Below are 15,334 nucleotides of genomic sequence, written 5' to 3' on the forward strand. Positions count from 1 at the left end.
GCTGCATGAGTGCAGTGCCACTCAGTAAAAATTAGTGAGATGAATTCCCATCAGTGTCCTGAGTGGGCTCCAGTGACATCCCCTGGAGTCAGAGTCAGTTACACAGGCCCCACACTTAAACCAAGTCCATGCTCTGTTATTATCTGCGGAAATTTGGAATCCTGTTTGAACAGGGGAATCTGCATGCTCATTATATGCTGGGTCCCACAAGTTAAGTGGCTGGTCCTGTCTATAATTAGTTTTGTTTTTCTTTTCCCTCCTCTGAAATCACCCTTAGATGTAAAATTGATTCTTGTCAACAGGCACCATGGTATATGCCAGGCTGTGAATGCTCACAGCTGTGCCTGAGCATTATGCCTTGTTTGAAATGAACCTTGTAGGGGGCCATAAAGGGAAGATTTCCAGACCTGGATGAATGGCTGATGGGCTGAGGTCGGGGCCAGCAGTAGCTCTTCACAGAGGACATAGTAGGAAAGTTTGACGGAGAGGGCTGTGAGACGCTTGAATGTGAACATGGCCTGTGCAGAAGACACCGGCTAGAACGGTTACGGCATAACCTTGAATTGCCTGAGGGGCAGTTCTTTTGCATCATTCTGGAAAAGTCCTGGTTACCCTGTACACTGGTGAGGACAGATAACTTGGTCCTGTTCCCTCAGTGGATAGCGTTTTAATTGCTAAGTTGTGGCAAAACGCTGTGCTTAATTATGGACTCCAGTATCTAATTTGTCAGTCAGGCTGCTATTTGAAACCCTCTCAATTGTTTTTACTATCGGTTCAGGCTTGCACTTGGGTGACAGAGGGCCTTGTCTCTGGATTCATCTAAGAAGTATTGTCACTTAGGAATAAAAAGAAGGAAATAGAAGTGTAATTAATCCTAAATACTCAGGAAACTAGCTTGCCACTGACTACGTGGGCATTGAGAAGTCGAGACTGATGGATGGGTAAGTTGTAATCAGTTGCTCCCTGCAACAGTAGGTTTTAAGCGTCACTTCTGTGCATGCTGACTGTAGGCCTGTGGGTTGATCCACAGAAAGTGCAGCGCATGGATCGTGTTATTACATATCTGGGATTAGCTTTGGTAATTTTCTCTAGTATAATTTAATCCTTTGAAAATTCCACATAGTGTATTTTGAGCAGTCATTCACCTCCTACCCCCAACTCCTTCCAAATTCCTCCCTTAAACTGCATTTTTTTTTTTTTTTAACCAATCAGTTCAATTGGTGCTGCCCATATACTCTGGGATATGAGACGTTCCACTGGAGTGAGGTGCACCTACCAAGAACTACACCCTTAGAGAATATTGATTGCCCTCAGAAGGCCATCAACTGTTTATATTCCCCAGGGTCTTAGTTACTTTCCTCTTGCTAAGAAGAGACACAATGTGCGAGGCAACTAGGAAAAGAAAGCTTTTGATTAGAGGCTTGCTTATAGTTTCAGCATGGCAGAGAGCATGGCAGCAGGGAGGGCGGGCATGGCCCTGGAGCGATAGCTGAGAGCTTATCTCATCCACAGGCAGGAGGCAGAGAGAGGGAGAAAGACAGACAGAGAGGTGGAGAAGAGAGAGTGCTAACTGGTAAAAGGCATGAGCTTTGGAAACCTCAGAGCCCACGTACAGAGACATTTTTCCTTCTAACACAACAAAGCCACGCCTGCTAATCCTTCCCAAACAGTTCTACTAACGGGGGACCGAGTATTCACACATGAGCCTGTGGGTGCCATTCTCATTCAAACCAACACACTCAAGAGTTTCTTTCCCCTCTGTGCTAGAATGTTGACTGGCTTGGTCTTGTGCAGGTCCTGCACAGACAGCCACAGCTGCTATGAGTTCATAAGTATAGTCATGCTGCATGTCGAGAAGGCACTGTTTTACTCTGTTCCTCCCTGACCTCTGGCTCTTAGCAGTCTTTTTACTCACTCTTCTGCAGTGGTCCTTGAGCCTGGAGAGAGAGTTTGATGTCCCGTTTGTGGCTAAGCACTCCACAGTCATTTGTCTCTTCACTTTGACTAGTTATGAGTTTCTGTGTTAACAACTGGCAACGGCACAGAAACTTCTCTGATGAGGTCTGAGAACTGTACTGATCTGTGGTTGGAGAGAGAGAAATTTAGAAGGCAATTTGATTTCATGTCCATTTAGCAAAATAATAGTAGATTCAACCATGAGCGTTCCCCTCCCCACCCCACCCCCCCAGACAGGGTCTTTCTGTGTAGCCTTGGCTGTCCTGGACTCACTTTGTAGACCAGGCTGGCCTCAAACTCACAGCGATCCGCCTGCCTCTGCCTCCTGAGTGCTGGGATTAAAGGCGTGCGCCACCACCGCCTGGCTATCATGAGGTCTTATATTACAGTATTAGGTATATGTTTCCCCCAGTGGAGTAGACCTTAAATCCAGTCAGAAAGTAGTTGGTTACCCACCTAACATTGTGCCATTATTACACCCATAGACATATCTTAAAACCCTGATTATTATTGCAGTCCACAGACTTTTATTGATTGCTTTCCCTCAGCAGCCAGTGAGAGACCCTATCTCAAAATAAATATTAGGGTGATACTTGAGGAACAACACACAGTGTTTTGCCCTAACCTTTGCATGCACGCGCACGCGCACACACACACGAGATTATTGCTTATTTTCTGTGGGATTGATGCATTTCATAGCAATTGAAAGGTATTTAATCTTCATTCTCTAAACCTATGTGGTCATTAATATTCAGTGTTTTGTTCCCTTTAAAGTAGAGCAAAGCAGGAAAAGCAGGATTATTTTTCAGGAAAAGGCTATGTGACCTTATTCTAAGTTACTGGGACAGTAGTCCCTAACGCAGATACATTTTGGTCATAAGGGCACAACACAGGTCAGGGAGGTCAGTGTGCTGAAAGCCAGTGAAGGCTCTGTTATCCTTTTCAGAGTACCACTTTCAGAGTGGCACAGTGCCCAGCAACAGCTAGCCTCCAGCTCTGCAGAACTGGACTGCCAGCACCCAGGCTGTCACACCTTCTTCTCCCAAGTAGGTCTCTTAAACATTGGTGTGGTGGCATCAGAGTCATAGTATTGAAACCAGCAGAGCTGTACTTGGCAAGGGTAAAGCTGGTTCTGAGCTTTCTTTGCCCAGCATTCATGTATTTGAAGATGTCAACACACTGGGGTGGCATCCCTCCAGCTGCCCTGTGTGGCTTCTGCATGTGGACATCAGAAGACAAAGCCACTATTGAGTTACATAATGCAGAAGAGCGTGAAGTAAGTGCCAGCCTTCTGGGAAGGCTGCTTTTTCATTTTGGGCTAACTCCAGTAACCAAACAGAATTTTCTGATACATTAGCCAAGTAAAAGAGTTGATGTTGAGAGTGAGCGTGAAGTATTTTAGTTTAATGTATGTTTTGGAGAACTGGCTACAGAAAGCAAGTTCTAAAGCCAATGATAAAAGTTATATCTTTGCCTAAGGAGCCATATGACCAAACACTTTCCATACCTAACCATATGACTCACCTGTCTAGATGTCCCATTGGCCCCAGCTGGCTCCTTTCCTACTGCCATCGTGATTTCCCCACTTTTTCTAAAGCATTTCTTCCCCTTTGCAGTGAGAGGATCAAAGTTGTACAAAATGGAACCACATCTGAAGTCTGCCAGTGTTAACTGCACATGGACAACAGACTGGGGGCAGAGAGGCGAGCAGCATCACACTGCCTGGATGTGTGCGGTTCCATAAGTCTTACTCAGTTTTCTTGTGTGTGGCTCGCACTTTGCCCTGCTCCTGCACTCCAGTCCTGCTTATGTCTGAATGGATTGTGAGAAATCTGAGAAAAGCCTTAGTAGAAGAGAGTATGAGGACATCCAGTTATCTCTTGGTCACTCTCCTATGAAAACACGGTGCTGGGAGCTAGAGAGATGACTCAGTGCTTAAGAGCATTGGCTGCTCTTCCAGAGAACCTGATTTGGTTCCCAGCACCCACATGGTGTCCTACAATTGTCTGTAGCTCCAGTTCCAGGAGATCTGACACCCTCTTCTGCCTTCTCTGAGCACTGCATGCACAGGAATCACAGATACACATGCAGGTAAAACACCCATACTCAAAATAAAATAAAAAATCATGCCTTTAATCCCAGCGCCCAGGGAGGCAGAGGCAAGTGGATTGCTGTGAGTTCAAGGCCAACCTTGTCTACAGAGTGAGTCCAGGACAGCCAAGGCTACACAGAGAAACCCTGTCCTGAAAAACAAACAAACAACAACAACAAATAATAATAATAACAACAACAAATAATAACAACAACAACAACAACAACAACTAAAATTAAGTGGATCTTAAAAACAGTGTACCCCAGATACAGTTCTAACTAGGCTCCTCTCATCACTGCATCACAGCTGCCTCCAGACACCCTGGACCCTGACATCGTCATGAATGTCTGAGTGGGGAAACAGGAATGGGTGAGGACAGGAGCAGATAATGCGTGCAATCAAGTCTGATTCTAGCAAGTGCCTGAGGGACAGGCACAGTGCTCTCACCCTGGGGTGGCTAGACCTTAGCCGCCCGAAGCACGGCTTGTGATGATGGTGAAAAATGCTTAGAGGCGGCCTAGTGTAGCTGCCCATCAGTCTCCAGACACTAACACCTGCACATCCTGAGTTCTCACTTGGAGCAGCATCCTCGGGTCCTCTCTCCATCTGTGCCAGTGATGGCTTTGTGCTGTGAGCTTAGCCCCAGTAACTCCATTCCTGTTTCAGCAGTTAAGAAAACACACTGGTTATAATTGCCTTCAGCAAATTAAAAATTCTGAAAGCCAACACTTTTCAGCTGTTCTAGATCTTTCCACATCTAGGAATGCCTGGATGTGGTGGGCTTGGGTTTGGGAGTACTTCAGCAATTAATAGCACTTGTTGCTCTTGCAGAGGGCCTAGGTTCAGTTCTTAGTGCCCCTGCTTGGTGGCTACAGTCTCTTTAACTCTCTAAGTTTCAGGAATCCAACAGCTTGTTCTGGCCTCTAGAGTACCAGGCATGTGAGTGGCACACCTTTGTATACACAGCCAAAACGTTCATGCACATAAAATGAAGATAGGACAAAGCCTTGTGGGAAGACAGATAGACATAAGACTGACCACTCTCTGTAATGTGCTATGATGATAAAGAGGATAGAGGCTCTGCTCTGTACATTCAAATATCATAGTGGAATTGGGGTTAGTAGAAAGAGAGGAAGGCTTGGTAGGCAGTGAGTGAAACACGGCTATAATGACACTCTGAACCCTAGGAGGCAGTCAGCCTACCCAGAAACAAGATGCATGGAGCTGAATGGAATCAGGGCAGGTGGCTCAAGGCCTTGTAGGAGGTAGCAGAGTTTTGTTCCTCTATCCTGTGGACAAAGGGAGACTTTGGAGAAGCTTCTAGCAGCTGGTTGCCATAGTGGAAGAGCACTGGAAGGAGGTATTGGAGAGAGCCTGGGAGTCAGTCACGGTGGAGCCAGCTTCAGCTTGTCCTGGGGTGCTGGCACACAGCTTGTGTGTGTTCCGTGAGGGTGCAAACACTATTAGGATGATTAAGTCTGAAGGATGGTGGGGGGTGGGGAGCGTTGTTTCAAGATGCTCAGTTTGATTTAACAAATGAAGGGCACCTGTTTGGTTCATGACACAGGGAGAAAAGCTATTAGTTTTGAAGAGGCTTGTTCGGAATTGCTGAGGAGAGGACTAAGGAGCTAAGACAGCCAGAGAGAGTTCAGGTCTGCCTCCTAGATGAAAGAGTTAGAGTCCTAGCAGCTGTCCTTCCATCTCCATTGGGAAAGCATCTTGGTATGGTTCTGTCAGCCCTGCTGCCACCTTCTGAGCTAAGCCCGTTCCCATCTGTGGACCCACTGGAGGAATGTCTGTATTCCATCAGCCAGGGTATGGCCCAGGGTTTGCACTCTGCTTGGAGCTGATGATGCTTCACAGTAGAAGTCTGTTGACCAAGCCAAACCCACCCAGACTGCCTCAGAAGAAATCCCCACCTTCTCTGGACCAGCCACTCACACAGGGAATGCAGTAGACTCAGCCAAGAAACCTGGCCTATTGTGACCTGGGCAAATGGCTTAGAAGTTGTCCCTTCAGCTGTCATGTGGAACCAGCGTGCCCTAGTGGGGGTCCAGGCATCTGCAGGCCTTCACTTTTGAAATAAAGTTGCTTTGTTATTAAGCTTCGTCACAATTGTCAACACTTAACAGATACCCTGTGGCTGCCCTGTTGCCTAGTAGAATAGAGAAGCTTGAGGGAGAATGTGTCTCTCCTGCCTCAAAACTCTAGCCTCTGCCTTGTTAGTCAGTTGACCAATAGCTGAGGCTAAGATACAACACATTTCTTCTGTGAAATTGTCTAAATATGTCATTTTAATTCCAATTCTAGAATTGTTTTTGCATATAGAGTTTTCTTTTTAGCATGATACTGTTATCAACCAAAATTATAAGAATTGTCAGAGTCTGAGTATTGTAAACTGTGAGTGATGAGATAGGAGATGAAGTGAGCACATGGAGAACGTGCTCTTGCCGTGACCACGGGGTGGGCAGCATGAGCGACTGGGAGTAACTGCTGGCCAGTGTCACTGGGGTCCAGTTACCCTCTGCCCTGTCAACCTGGAGACTGCATAGCACTGGTTGAACCCTGCCAGCTTTTTAGAAGCATGTATGTTTTCTAGGTCTTCCCCCCTATAATTTTTTGATGGGTTCCCCCCTCCACCTTTGAGACAGTTTTCCAACTGTTCCCTTAAGAGCAGTGGTAGGGGAGGTTTCTGTCATCAGCTTCCTGCCAGCTTCATTTTCACTGTTTCATGAGGCTGGTGCCTTTTGTGGCATTTGTGATATCCTCTGCTATGCACTGCCTTGGGGTTTTTCTCTCTGAGTTGTTGACTTCATACTTTCACTTCATACTTTCAGGTTGTCTCCTGGCTCGGATATTTATGTGACAGTCTCATCCATGGCTTTGGCAAGATCCCAGTGCCGTAACTCCCCCAGCAACCTGTCTTCGTCCAGTGATACTGGCTCTGGGGGTGGCACTTACAGACAAAAATCCATGCCCGAAGGGTAGGTATGCCATATGTCCTCCCTGGGGAGAGGCCCATCCTCAGTGTCCTCCTCTGTGTTCAGACATGTACAATGATACCCATTCAGGCCTCCCAGAACCCCATGAAACTGCCAGAGAAGGCATAGTTAATACTCCAGATAGAAGGCTATCCCAATGGTTAGGGCAGACAACTTCTGAAGCCATGATCTGTCAGTACCTGTGTGGCAGCAAAGTCAGATAGCACCAGCTTCTCCATCACACACGCCATTTAGTATTGCCAGAAAGATTTTGTCAATTATTATTTCCTCCAAAGCGAACTCAGCAAAACACTGCTGGCACTGGAGTTCACAATGCTGCTGATCGAGAGAAAATAGAAACCATACCCAAAGCTTCAATTTGTTTTATAAAATGTCTGTATTTTGTTGATTTATTGTATGTTGTTGTTGGGTTTTTTTTTTTTTTTTAAGACAGTTTTTCTGTGTAGCCCTGGAACACCCTTTGTAAACCAGGCTGGCCTTAAACTTAGAGATCTACCTGCCTCTACTTCCCAAGTGCTGATACTAAAGGCATGCACCACCATGGCCAATAGTTGTTTAATTTTTAATCGTCATTGACACTAAGTGCCCAGAAGTAACTGCTTGCTGACTAAGCTTACAGAACAGGCTGGGGCTGGAGCTCAGGGTTAGAGCACCCGCCTAGCATGCGCGAGGCCCTGGGTTCCATCTACAATACCACTAGAACACAGAACAAAACTTTCAAGGTAAAAAGGAAGGAAATGCATCTCAATTTTAAAGGCCTCTGAGGAGTGAGGGTGCTGGAATGTTTAAGGTATGGTGGGCACAGACACACAGCATAGCACACATTTGCCCAGAATAAGAAAGCCAAGCTATGGGTTCTCTTTGGTGGACCTGGGGAAGATTCAGTTTCTACATTTTTACAAATAGATGGGCATGTGATTTGATTACTTTTCTGAGATTTCACCGTGTCAAGAATTAGCAAGCTACTGATAATACCCTCATAGTGGATACTTGTTTATTATGACTAGTGTAGTTTTTTTAAGATTTAATTATTTGTATGTGCATGAGCGTTCTGCTTGCATGTCTGTATGTGTGCCATATGTGCACTTGCTGCACTCGGGGGTCAGAAGAGGGCATTGGATCCCCTGGAACTTGGGTTATGGATGGTTGTGAATTGCCGTGTGGGTGCTGGGAATCAAACTCAAGGCCTCTGGAAGAACAGCTTGTGCTCTTAACTGCTAAGCCAGGCCCTCAGTTTTCATAAGCACTGAGGATGAGTTTGTTGGGGGGTGCTACATGTTTATGTTAACAGAAGGAAGGTGATTAAAAAAAAAAAAACCACACCAAAATACTCCTCCTCCACACCATATCTACCAGTAGCCTATCTGAGGTGCACAAATCTTATTGTAATTGCTTCAGTGATGACTAGAAAGTAATATTAGCTTTTTTTCATCAGTCCTTGAAGCGGGATTGTGAGTCACTTATTGTACTGCACCACAAGTCCAGCTAATTATTTCTTATTTTAAATAGAGTTTAAATGGTATGGTTTGCCTTCAGAATGAAGAAGTCAGCATCCTTCCATCCTTTGGACAGCACTAAAATGTAAATGAGTGAACAAAAAAAACGGTTGTTTTTTTCCCCAGTCTGTGATATACGCTAAATGTTTAACAATTCATGTGGAGACTATGGGCATGAGCCCCATGCCCAGCAGCTCCATTTTTGTTAATAAAGAGGTGACTGTTCCATTGGGTATACAGTGGCTAACTCTGTGCCCTCGGTGTCTTGAGGGGCTTGCAGTCTTTGTGAGCTCACCTTGGATTGCTGATGACACCACACAATTTCTTTTACACCTGGGGCTGATCTTAAATAAAAAGAGATGTTGATGATGAAGATATAGTGTTGCCTCCTGTATACTAAAGCTGTTTTGGTGTTGTTACTTTGGCTTTTGGTTGGTTTTGGTTTGGGTTTGTATGTTTGTTTTGTTTTTTGAGACACAGTTTCTCTGTGTTGCCCTGGTGTTGGCCTCAAACTCAGGGATCCTCCTGTCTCTGCTTTCCAAGTGCTTAAGACATGCAGCAGTGCGCTCAGCCATTCCCCACCACAAAGCTATTTTTATGCACATCTGTGAGGCAAGAGGCGGTCTGGCTCACTGTCTGGTGGTCTCACTGTTGCCCATGAGTGACGTTTGATCCTGAAGTTTACTCTTACCAAGTAAAAGCAGCCGTGTCCAAATCGTTGAAGTGTTTGTGCTCTGCTGGGCACCCATTAGTATTGGGCATGCTTGACAGCATAGCAGTGACCAGTGTACGGTGGCTCTCCATGGAGCCCTCCCTCTACTCAGTGGGCCTTGTGTCTGCACCTGTGTGGCGTGAGTTTGTTCAGTCTTTGGTCTTAGGACATTGAGACTCTGCTACTCAGGAGGTGACACTGAGTAGGCACATTCTCAGCACCCAAGCCATTTGAATAGGGGAGAAAAGACACTGTACCAGCTTAAGATGGGAATCAGGGGTAATGAAAAAGCAAGTCAGTTTAAAGACTGGGGTGAGGAGGTAGCACAGGGGGAGAGTGTTTGCCTAACAAGTACAAGGCCCTGGATTCAGTCCTCAGCAAAACCAAACACCACAGACACAGCACTGAGGCTATTCTCCCATTTTAGAAACGCATTTTGATGCCATCCATAAGAATTTTCTTCTAGCTGTCCCTAGTGAGGGACTATGCTTGTCTTTGGTGGCTGCTCGGAGCAAGAGGTTAATGTTACAGAGGAGAAGGTTCCGGCCACTGTGAAGATGTTTCTTTCAGAGGTGCTAGCCTGCTCTGCAGAACCTGACAGTTTGGGAGGCTGCATGCCTGGCCACTGAGCGTGCCCTGTGTGGCTGAGTGATTGCTTTAAATTGCTTTCAGATGCCACCAGTGTCTCAAAGCATCAGGTGTGTCTCCACACCGATGCAGCAAAGTTCTCCAGGAAGAGGCAAAGTGTGAGATTTAGAACTTCTGTCTAAAGCCTCAGGGACAAGATGTTAGTCTCCAGTTCTCGCACCACGAGGACTTAAATTGAGACATTGCAGGTAGAATTGTTTTTCAAGGCAAATTTTAAAGAGTCTTGGAATTTACTTAAATGAAGATAGGAAATGGTTCTTTAAATTCTGAGATGGAGAAAGTTACTTTTTAGCTTCTTCTGCTACAAAAAAAGGAAAGCCAGATTGGAATCCATGTGTAACTGGAACCCTTATCCTTTGATATACATTTAGAATAGGTCAAAAGGTCAGTGTGAGGTGTCTTACTGCCTAGGAGGAGAAAGCAGAATGGTGACTCTCCCCGTCCCCATATTTCACAGTCAGGGTTTCTGTCTTAGGCTGCATGCATGCAGAGAAGGCTTCACGGTGAGCCTTATTACAAAGGGGCTTCTGGACAGGCAGCATTTGCCACAGCAGCCGGGAAGATAAGTTCTAAATAGTTTACTTGTAGGAAATACTTTTATAGCCTTCTGTGCTTTGCAAATCTTTGGCTGGAGTTTGCTGCCTAGAGCTCTGTGATGCGGTCGCGGTGTTGTGTGTAAAGAGAGACAGCGCTCGCGGGCTGTGTTCAGTTCTACTGCGTCACCGCTCCAACTCAGCCCCGTGTCTTCCCACTCCCAGGGGTCCTACCCTTCTCAGGATAGCTCTTGCAGGTCCTGGCCATGTGTCAGTCATCCCAGGTAAGGCACAGGATCAACAGAGGCCTATGTTACATAAGGTCTTTAGAAGTTCATTAGAAACCCTGGGAAATGTAGTTATTTTCCATATAAATACTTGAATTCTACACTCTGGCCATTCCTGGTCTCAGAATTCATATTGCTGATATTAATAGAGACATGGTATTTCATATGGTCTAGTTAAACATTATTACTTTTTCAAGGGGAAAATTAGACTAGCTCACTAAATAGCTCCATTTCTTTCTAAAGGAAGATATTTACCCTTTTACATGCCAGCTTACCTGCTTCTGCATTGCCCTTCCCCAAAACAGTTTTAAATCCACACAGTTAGAAAGTGGCTTGCACATAATATAAGTATATAAAAGCCCTTGCTTTTCAGACCACAGAGTACTGTGCTCAGAAAGCGACTGATCCCAGAGACATTTAATGACTTAGTGCATCACTGAATTAAGAGAAACAACTCCGTCCCCAGAGATGTTGGGAAGATGTATATGAGTGACTTAAAGTGGGTCTGTGAGCAATGGTGATCTGAAATTGACTGCGTGGGCTGGTGAACTTGGGTTTCCTCCCCTGTGAGCCTTCGGTGAGCTAGCTCCTTGCCCTAGTTAACACTTGATTTTAATAATAAGTGTACCTTCCTAAGTAGAGATGTGTATCTACGTGCACAGACGTGCAAACAGAAACTGGTAAGACCTGTCATCAGAACTGGGACTCTCTTCACCTTGTGGGTGAAGATTCTGATGTGTCTTGCTTTTGTTTGGGGAATCATCACAGGTTCGGGGTGAGCCGAAGATCCCCAGCGTCCATCGACAGGCAGAACACCCAGTCAGATATTGGTGGCAGTGGAAAATCCACACCCAGCTGGCAAAGAAGTGAGGACAGCATTGTCGACCAGATGGGTAAGTGGTTTGTATCAAAGTGCTCTCAGGGCACAGTGACCTTTTGATATCATCAAAGCATGTGGTTATAAAGCACAGCCCCAGTTAGCAAGTGTGCGTGAGAATTTATCTCTGCTAAATTCTGTGCATGTGAAAGCAGCAGATGAGACCAAGGGATCTCAGTGACCGCAGACTTCTACCAGAATGACCTGGGGGTTCTGTTTTAAGGCAAGTCTGATGAGTTCTTCTACCCTGAGTCCCTCCCTGCTCACTTGTTCTGGTTGTTGGTTGGTTTGCCTGTGCTTAGGAAGATTAATATTCTTTTTTTTTTAATGTTATAGAGGACTTTATTAAATGAGCATGGGGAGAGAAGGAAAGGGGGAGGGGCGACACAGAGACAGAGGAAGAGAGAAAGGGGGTAAGAAGATCAAGATTAATATTCTTAATGTTGGATTTTAAGGAAAAGGAAGTCACTGTACAAAGTGGGAAGAGAGTGAGTTTTTGTTTGGTCACATCTGTAGCTTGGTTAGACACTCTGTCCTGCCAATGGGAAAATTTGCAGTAGTGGGCCCTCTGAGGATGTGGGGAAGACATTTACCCATCTCCAGGGGCACCTCGAGCACTGCTTGTAACAATGGCATTTACCACTCAGCAATTAAACTTTAACAGACAGATTAGAAACTTGTTGTCAGCACAATTAATACATCACAGATTTGTTTGTGAAATCTCAGGTTGTGTTTTCTGTCCTGTCATCCTGTACCTCTGTCCCATAGTACTTTCTTTTTTTCTGAAAGTATTGTCATCAGTATGGAATAAGGAAATACACACTTCATGCCTAAAGGTTGATGGTTTTGTCCTGTGTGAGTGATTGTCCCCAAGTAAATGCCCGAAAGTTGAGGAAGAGAAATGTGATTCCTAGGTCCCAATAACATACTTTGTTGTAGTAACTTATCTGATGTGCAGTGTTATTGTAGCCATCTGTCGCTCCCCAGTCTTATCTCGCCCACCCTCTGCTCTGGCAGAATGACTTTATCCATGTGTTTTGGTGCTGCTGGGATAGTAACGTCTCATCTGAGCAGGCTCTGGCCAAGGCTGCAGCAAGCCCTTTGTATGCCCAGTGTCATGCTTCCACTCCTGGGAAGTCACACGGGGAACCGGAATAATAGTTACACAGTCCATCATCATATGCGTCCCTCATACGAAGTACTCTCCAGACTTCACCCTCCTGCATCCACTTCAGCTTAAGATGCCAGTGTGAACTTGGTGGCTCACCTGAGCCCAGTGGTTCATCCTTCCAGAATGGTACAGCTTTAGTTCAAACTGATAGTTGAGCGCCTCTAGAGCTGGCCAGGGAAGATTTCGCTGTACTGTAGTAAATGAAGTTGGTGGCTTTTCTCAAGAGCGACTAGCTGGATACAGTGGCTCCCACCTGCATTCTCAAACTAGGGCACAGGGATTGGCTGAGTCAGGAGAGTGCCATGAGTTCAAAGCTATGGGGAAAATCCCCTGATGATGTAACTGGATGTGGTGGCACACACCTCCAATCCCAGTGCTCAGGAGGCAAAAGCAGGGGCATCTCTATGAGCTTAAGGCCAGCCTGGTCAGCCAGGACTACATGGTCAGACCCTATTACAAAACAGTGTGTGTGTGTGTGTGTGTGTGTGTGTGTGTGTGTTTGTGAATCTCATGATGTTTAAGTAAATTTTTTTTAATTGGGTGCATTTATAGCTATCCTCAGCTTCATGTGTCCTGTGGACCTCAGGTTGGACATACCTGACAGCCATCCTAGGGAAGATATAAGAAGTGTGAGTCTTAGGCTTTTTGTGGCTCAGTATGTGATCCATTGAGTTGATCTTCCCATGCTTGGTGTGGGTGTATCTGGACCCTGCTAGGTAGGTCACCATCTCCTGCCAGTGAGCTGTCAGCTACTTCTTCCTGACAGTGGGGCCAGGCTCACTCCTCCCCGTGGATGCTTGTGTTTCTACCTACTGCTCCTGGTAAGGTGGCAAGGCACACTCCAGAGGCAGGCTGCAGGGCAGGAAGGGAGTTAGAAAAGTAATTCCTGCTCTAGGCAGTCAAGGGTAATGCACTACCTCTTGTTTTGGGTACCCCCATCTTGAACGCCAGCATGGTACCCTAAAGAAAATGATCATTTGAAGTAACTAGCTGTTGTGTGTCTGTTCTGTCACACTCAGCTCACGATTATAAAGAACCTCAGGGGTGCAATTCTATTGTCCTCGAGCAGCATGAATTCACAGGTGAAATGTCCCCAAGGTCACCGTAATGGTGTGACGGCACCCACGCCTATGTAGGGAGTGGACAGCAGCCAGGTTAGCCTCGCTGCAGTGACTATGAGTGTAACTGGATTCTGAACTTCTCCGAAGCAGCAGTTGGTTTCAAACTTGCTGAATTGTTTGTGGCCTTCAGTTTGGTGGCATTTGGCTTTGCTAATGTGTATGATGTGACATGTCACCAGCTGCAAGCTTTATCCATCAGCCACCTACTTTCTGACATCAGCCACCTAGTTGCTGTCTCTTGTGTAAACTCCTAACAAGCCTGCCACTAATGCCCAGGTTTGGCTGGTCAGTGAGCTCTGAGAGATGAGGTGGAGGCCATCTCCGTGTGTCAGCTGCATTTGTACCTGTTCAGTGCCTGCACCATAATGTCCTGTGCTGTGTTCCAGAGCCCACATGCCATCTCCCAGCAGTATCAAAGGTGCTGCCTGCTTTCCGAGAGAGCCCCAGTGGGAGATTGATGCGGCAGGATCCAGTGGTTCACTTGTCTCCAAACAAACAAGGCCACGTAAGTTCACCATAAGCTTATTGAGATAACTGAGTTAAAGCAAAGTACTGTAGTTCCTGTATTATGAAAACAGGGCCCACCGGCTCCACCCCTACTCTATGCAGCACAAGACAAGGTACCCTACACTTGGGTTTGCACAGCCCACAGTCTGAGTTGCTTTGATATAAACTCTATTCCGAGGAGTAGGTCTGCATTCTCTCAGGTCTTTAGGAAGGTTCAGGAATTCGGAAACAGTCCTGATGTGAGAAGGAGAGCTGTGACAAAGGTTTCACACCTCCACATAGCTGGGAGCATGGGTGAGGCTGGGACAGACCACCAGTTGGGGCGGGCACACAGCTGACCACAGCTCCCCTTCTCCTGGCTGCATGGCAGCATGTCCTTCTGCCATGATCACATGGTTTCTCACTGTCTGTGGGCACTCGAAGCGGTTTGCAAGTTGCCATTCACTCCGTGCCCCTCCTTTTGTTTCCTTGCAGAGGGTGTATTTGTTAGGGCAGGGAGATTCTCCATTTCATGCTTGCTGACTTCAATGATGCTCATATTGCATCAGTTTTCTTCTAGAAAAAATGAATATTGAAGCTATAAAGCAAGCAAGTCTATGTGTGCGGTGCTTTGCGCTGTAGATGTGGTAGGAGCCTTGTTCTTTCCAACTCTGCTTGTATGTGACTGCTCTGAACCAATCTGAATTTATCTTTCTCATCATCAATTTTTATACTAACTACATAATAAGATAGTATTTGGAACACATTGGTCAGATCAACTGTGTTGCTTATGTTAATTTTGCCTATTTTTTTCTTACTTTCTGGCTACTAGAACATTCCAAATTGTATTTCAGCCCACTCTCACACTTGGTTTGTGCCTACTTTTGTCTCTTATGATTAACACTGTTATAGATACACACATATAGTTATTTTTTGTGATTGTACATTGTTAC

The 15,334-nt window shown here is 45.8% G+C and overlaps 1 protein-coding gene across 1 annotated transcript in view; it reads left to right on the forward strand.

Annotated features, from left to right (window-relative positions):
- Sipa1l1 (signal induced proliferation associated 1 like 1) overlaps positions 1-15,334 on the forward strand; it is a 300,315-nt gene that overhangs the window by 255,032 nt on the left and 29,949 nt on the right. The window contains exons 13-15 of the mRNA XM_051148660.1: positions 6,886-7,032; positions 11,495-11,619; positions 14,282-14,400. Coding sequence (XP_051004617.1) covers positions 6,886-7,032; positions 11,495-11,619; positions 14,282-14,400 — 391 coding nt within the window. The remainder of the gene's footprint in view (positions 1-6,885; positions 7,033-11,494; positions 11,620-14,281; positions 14,401-15,334) is intronic.

This window comes from Acomys russatus, chromosome 1 (genome assembly GCF_903995435.1).
Source record: "Acomys russatus chromosome 1, mAcoRus1.1, whole genome shotgun sequence".
NCBI classification, from domain to species: Eukaryota; Metazoa; Chordata; class Mammalia; order Rodentia; family Muridae; genus Acomys; species Acomys russatus.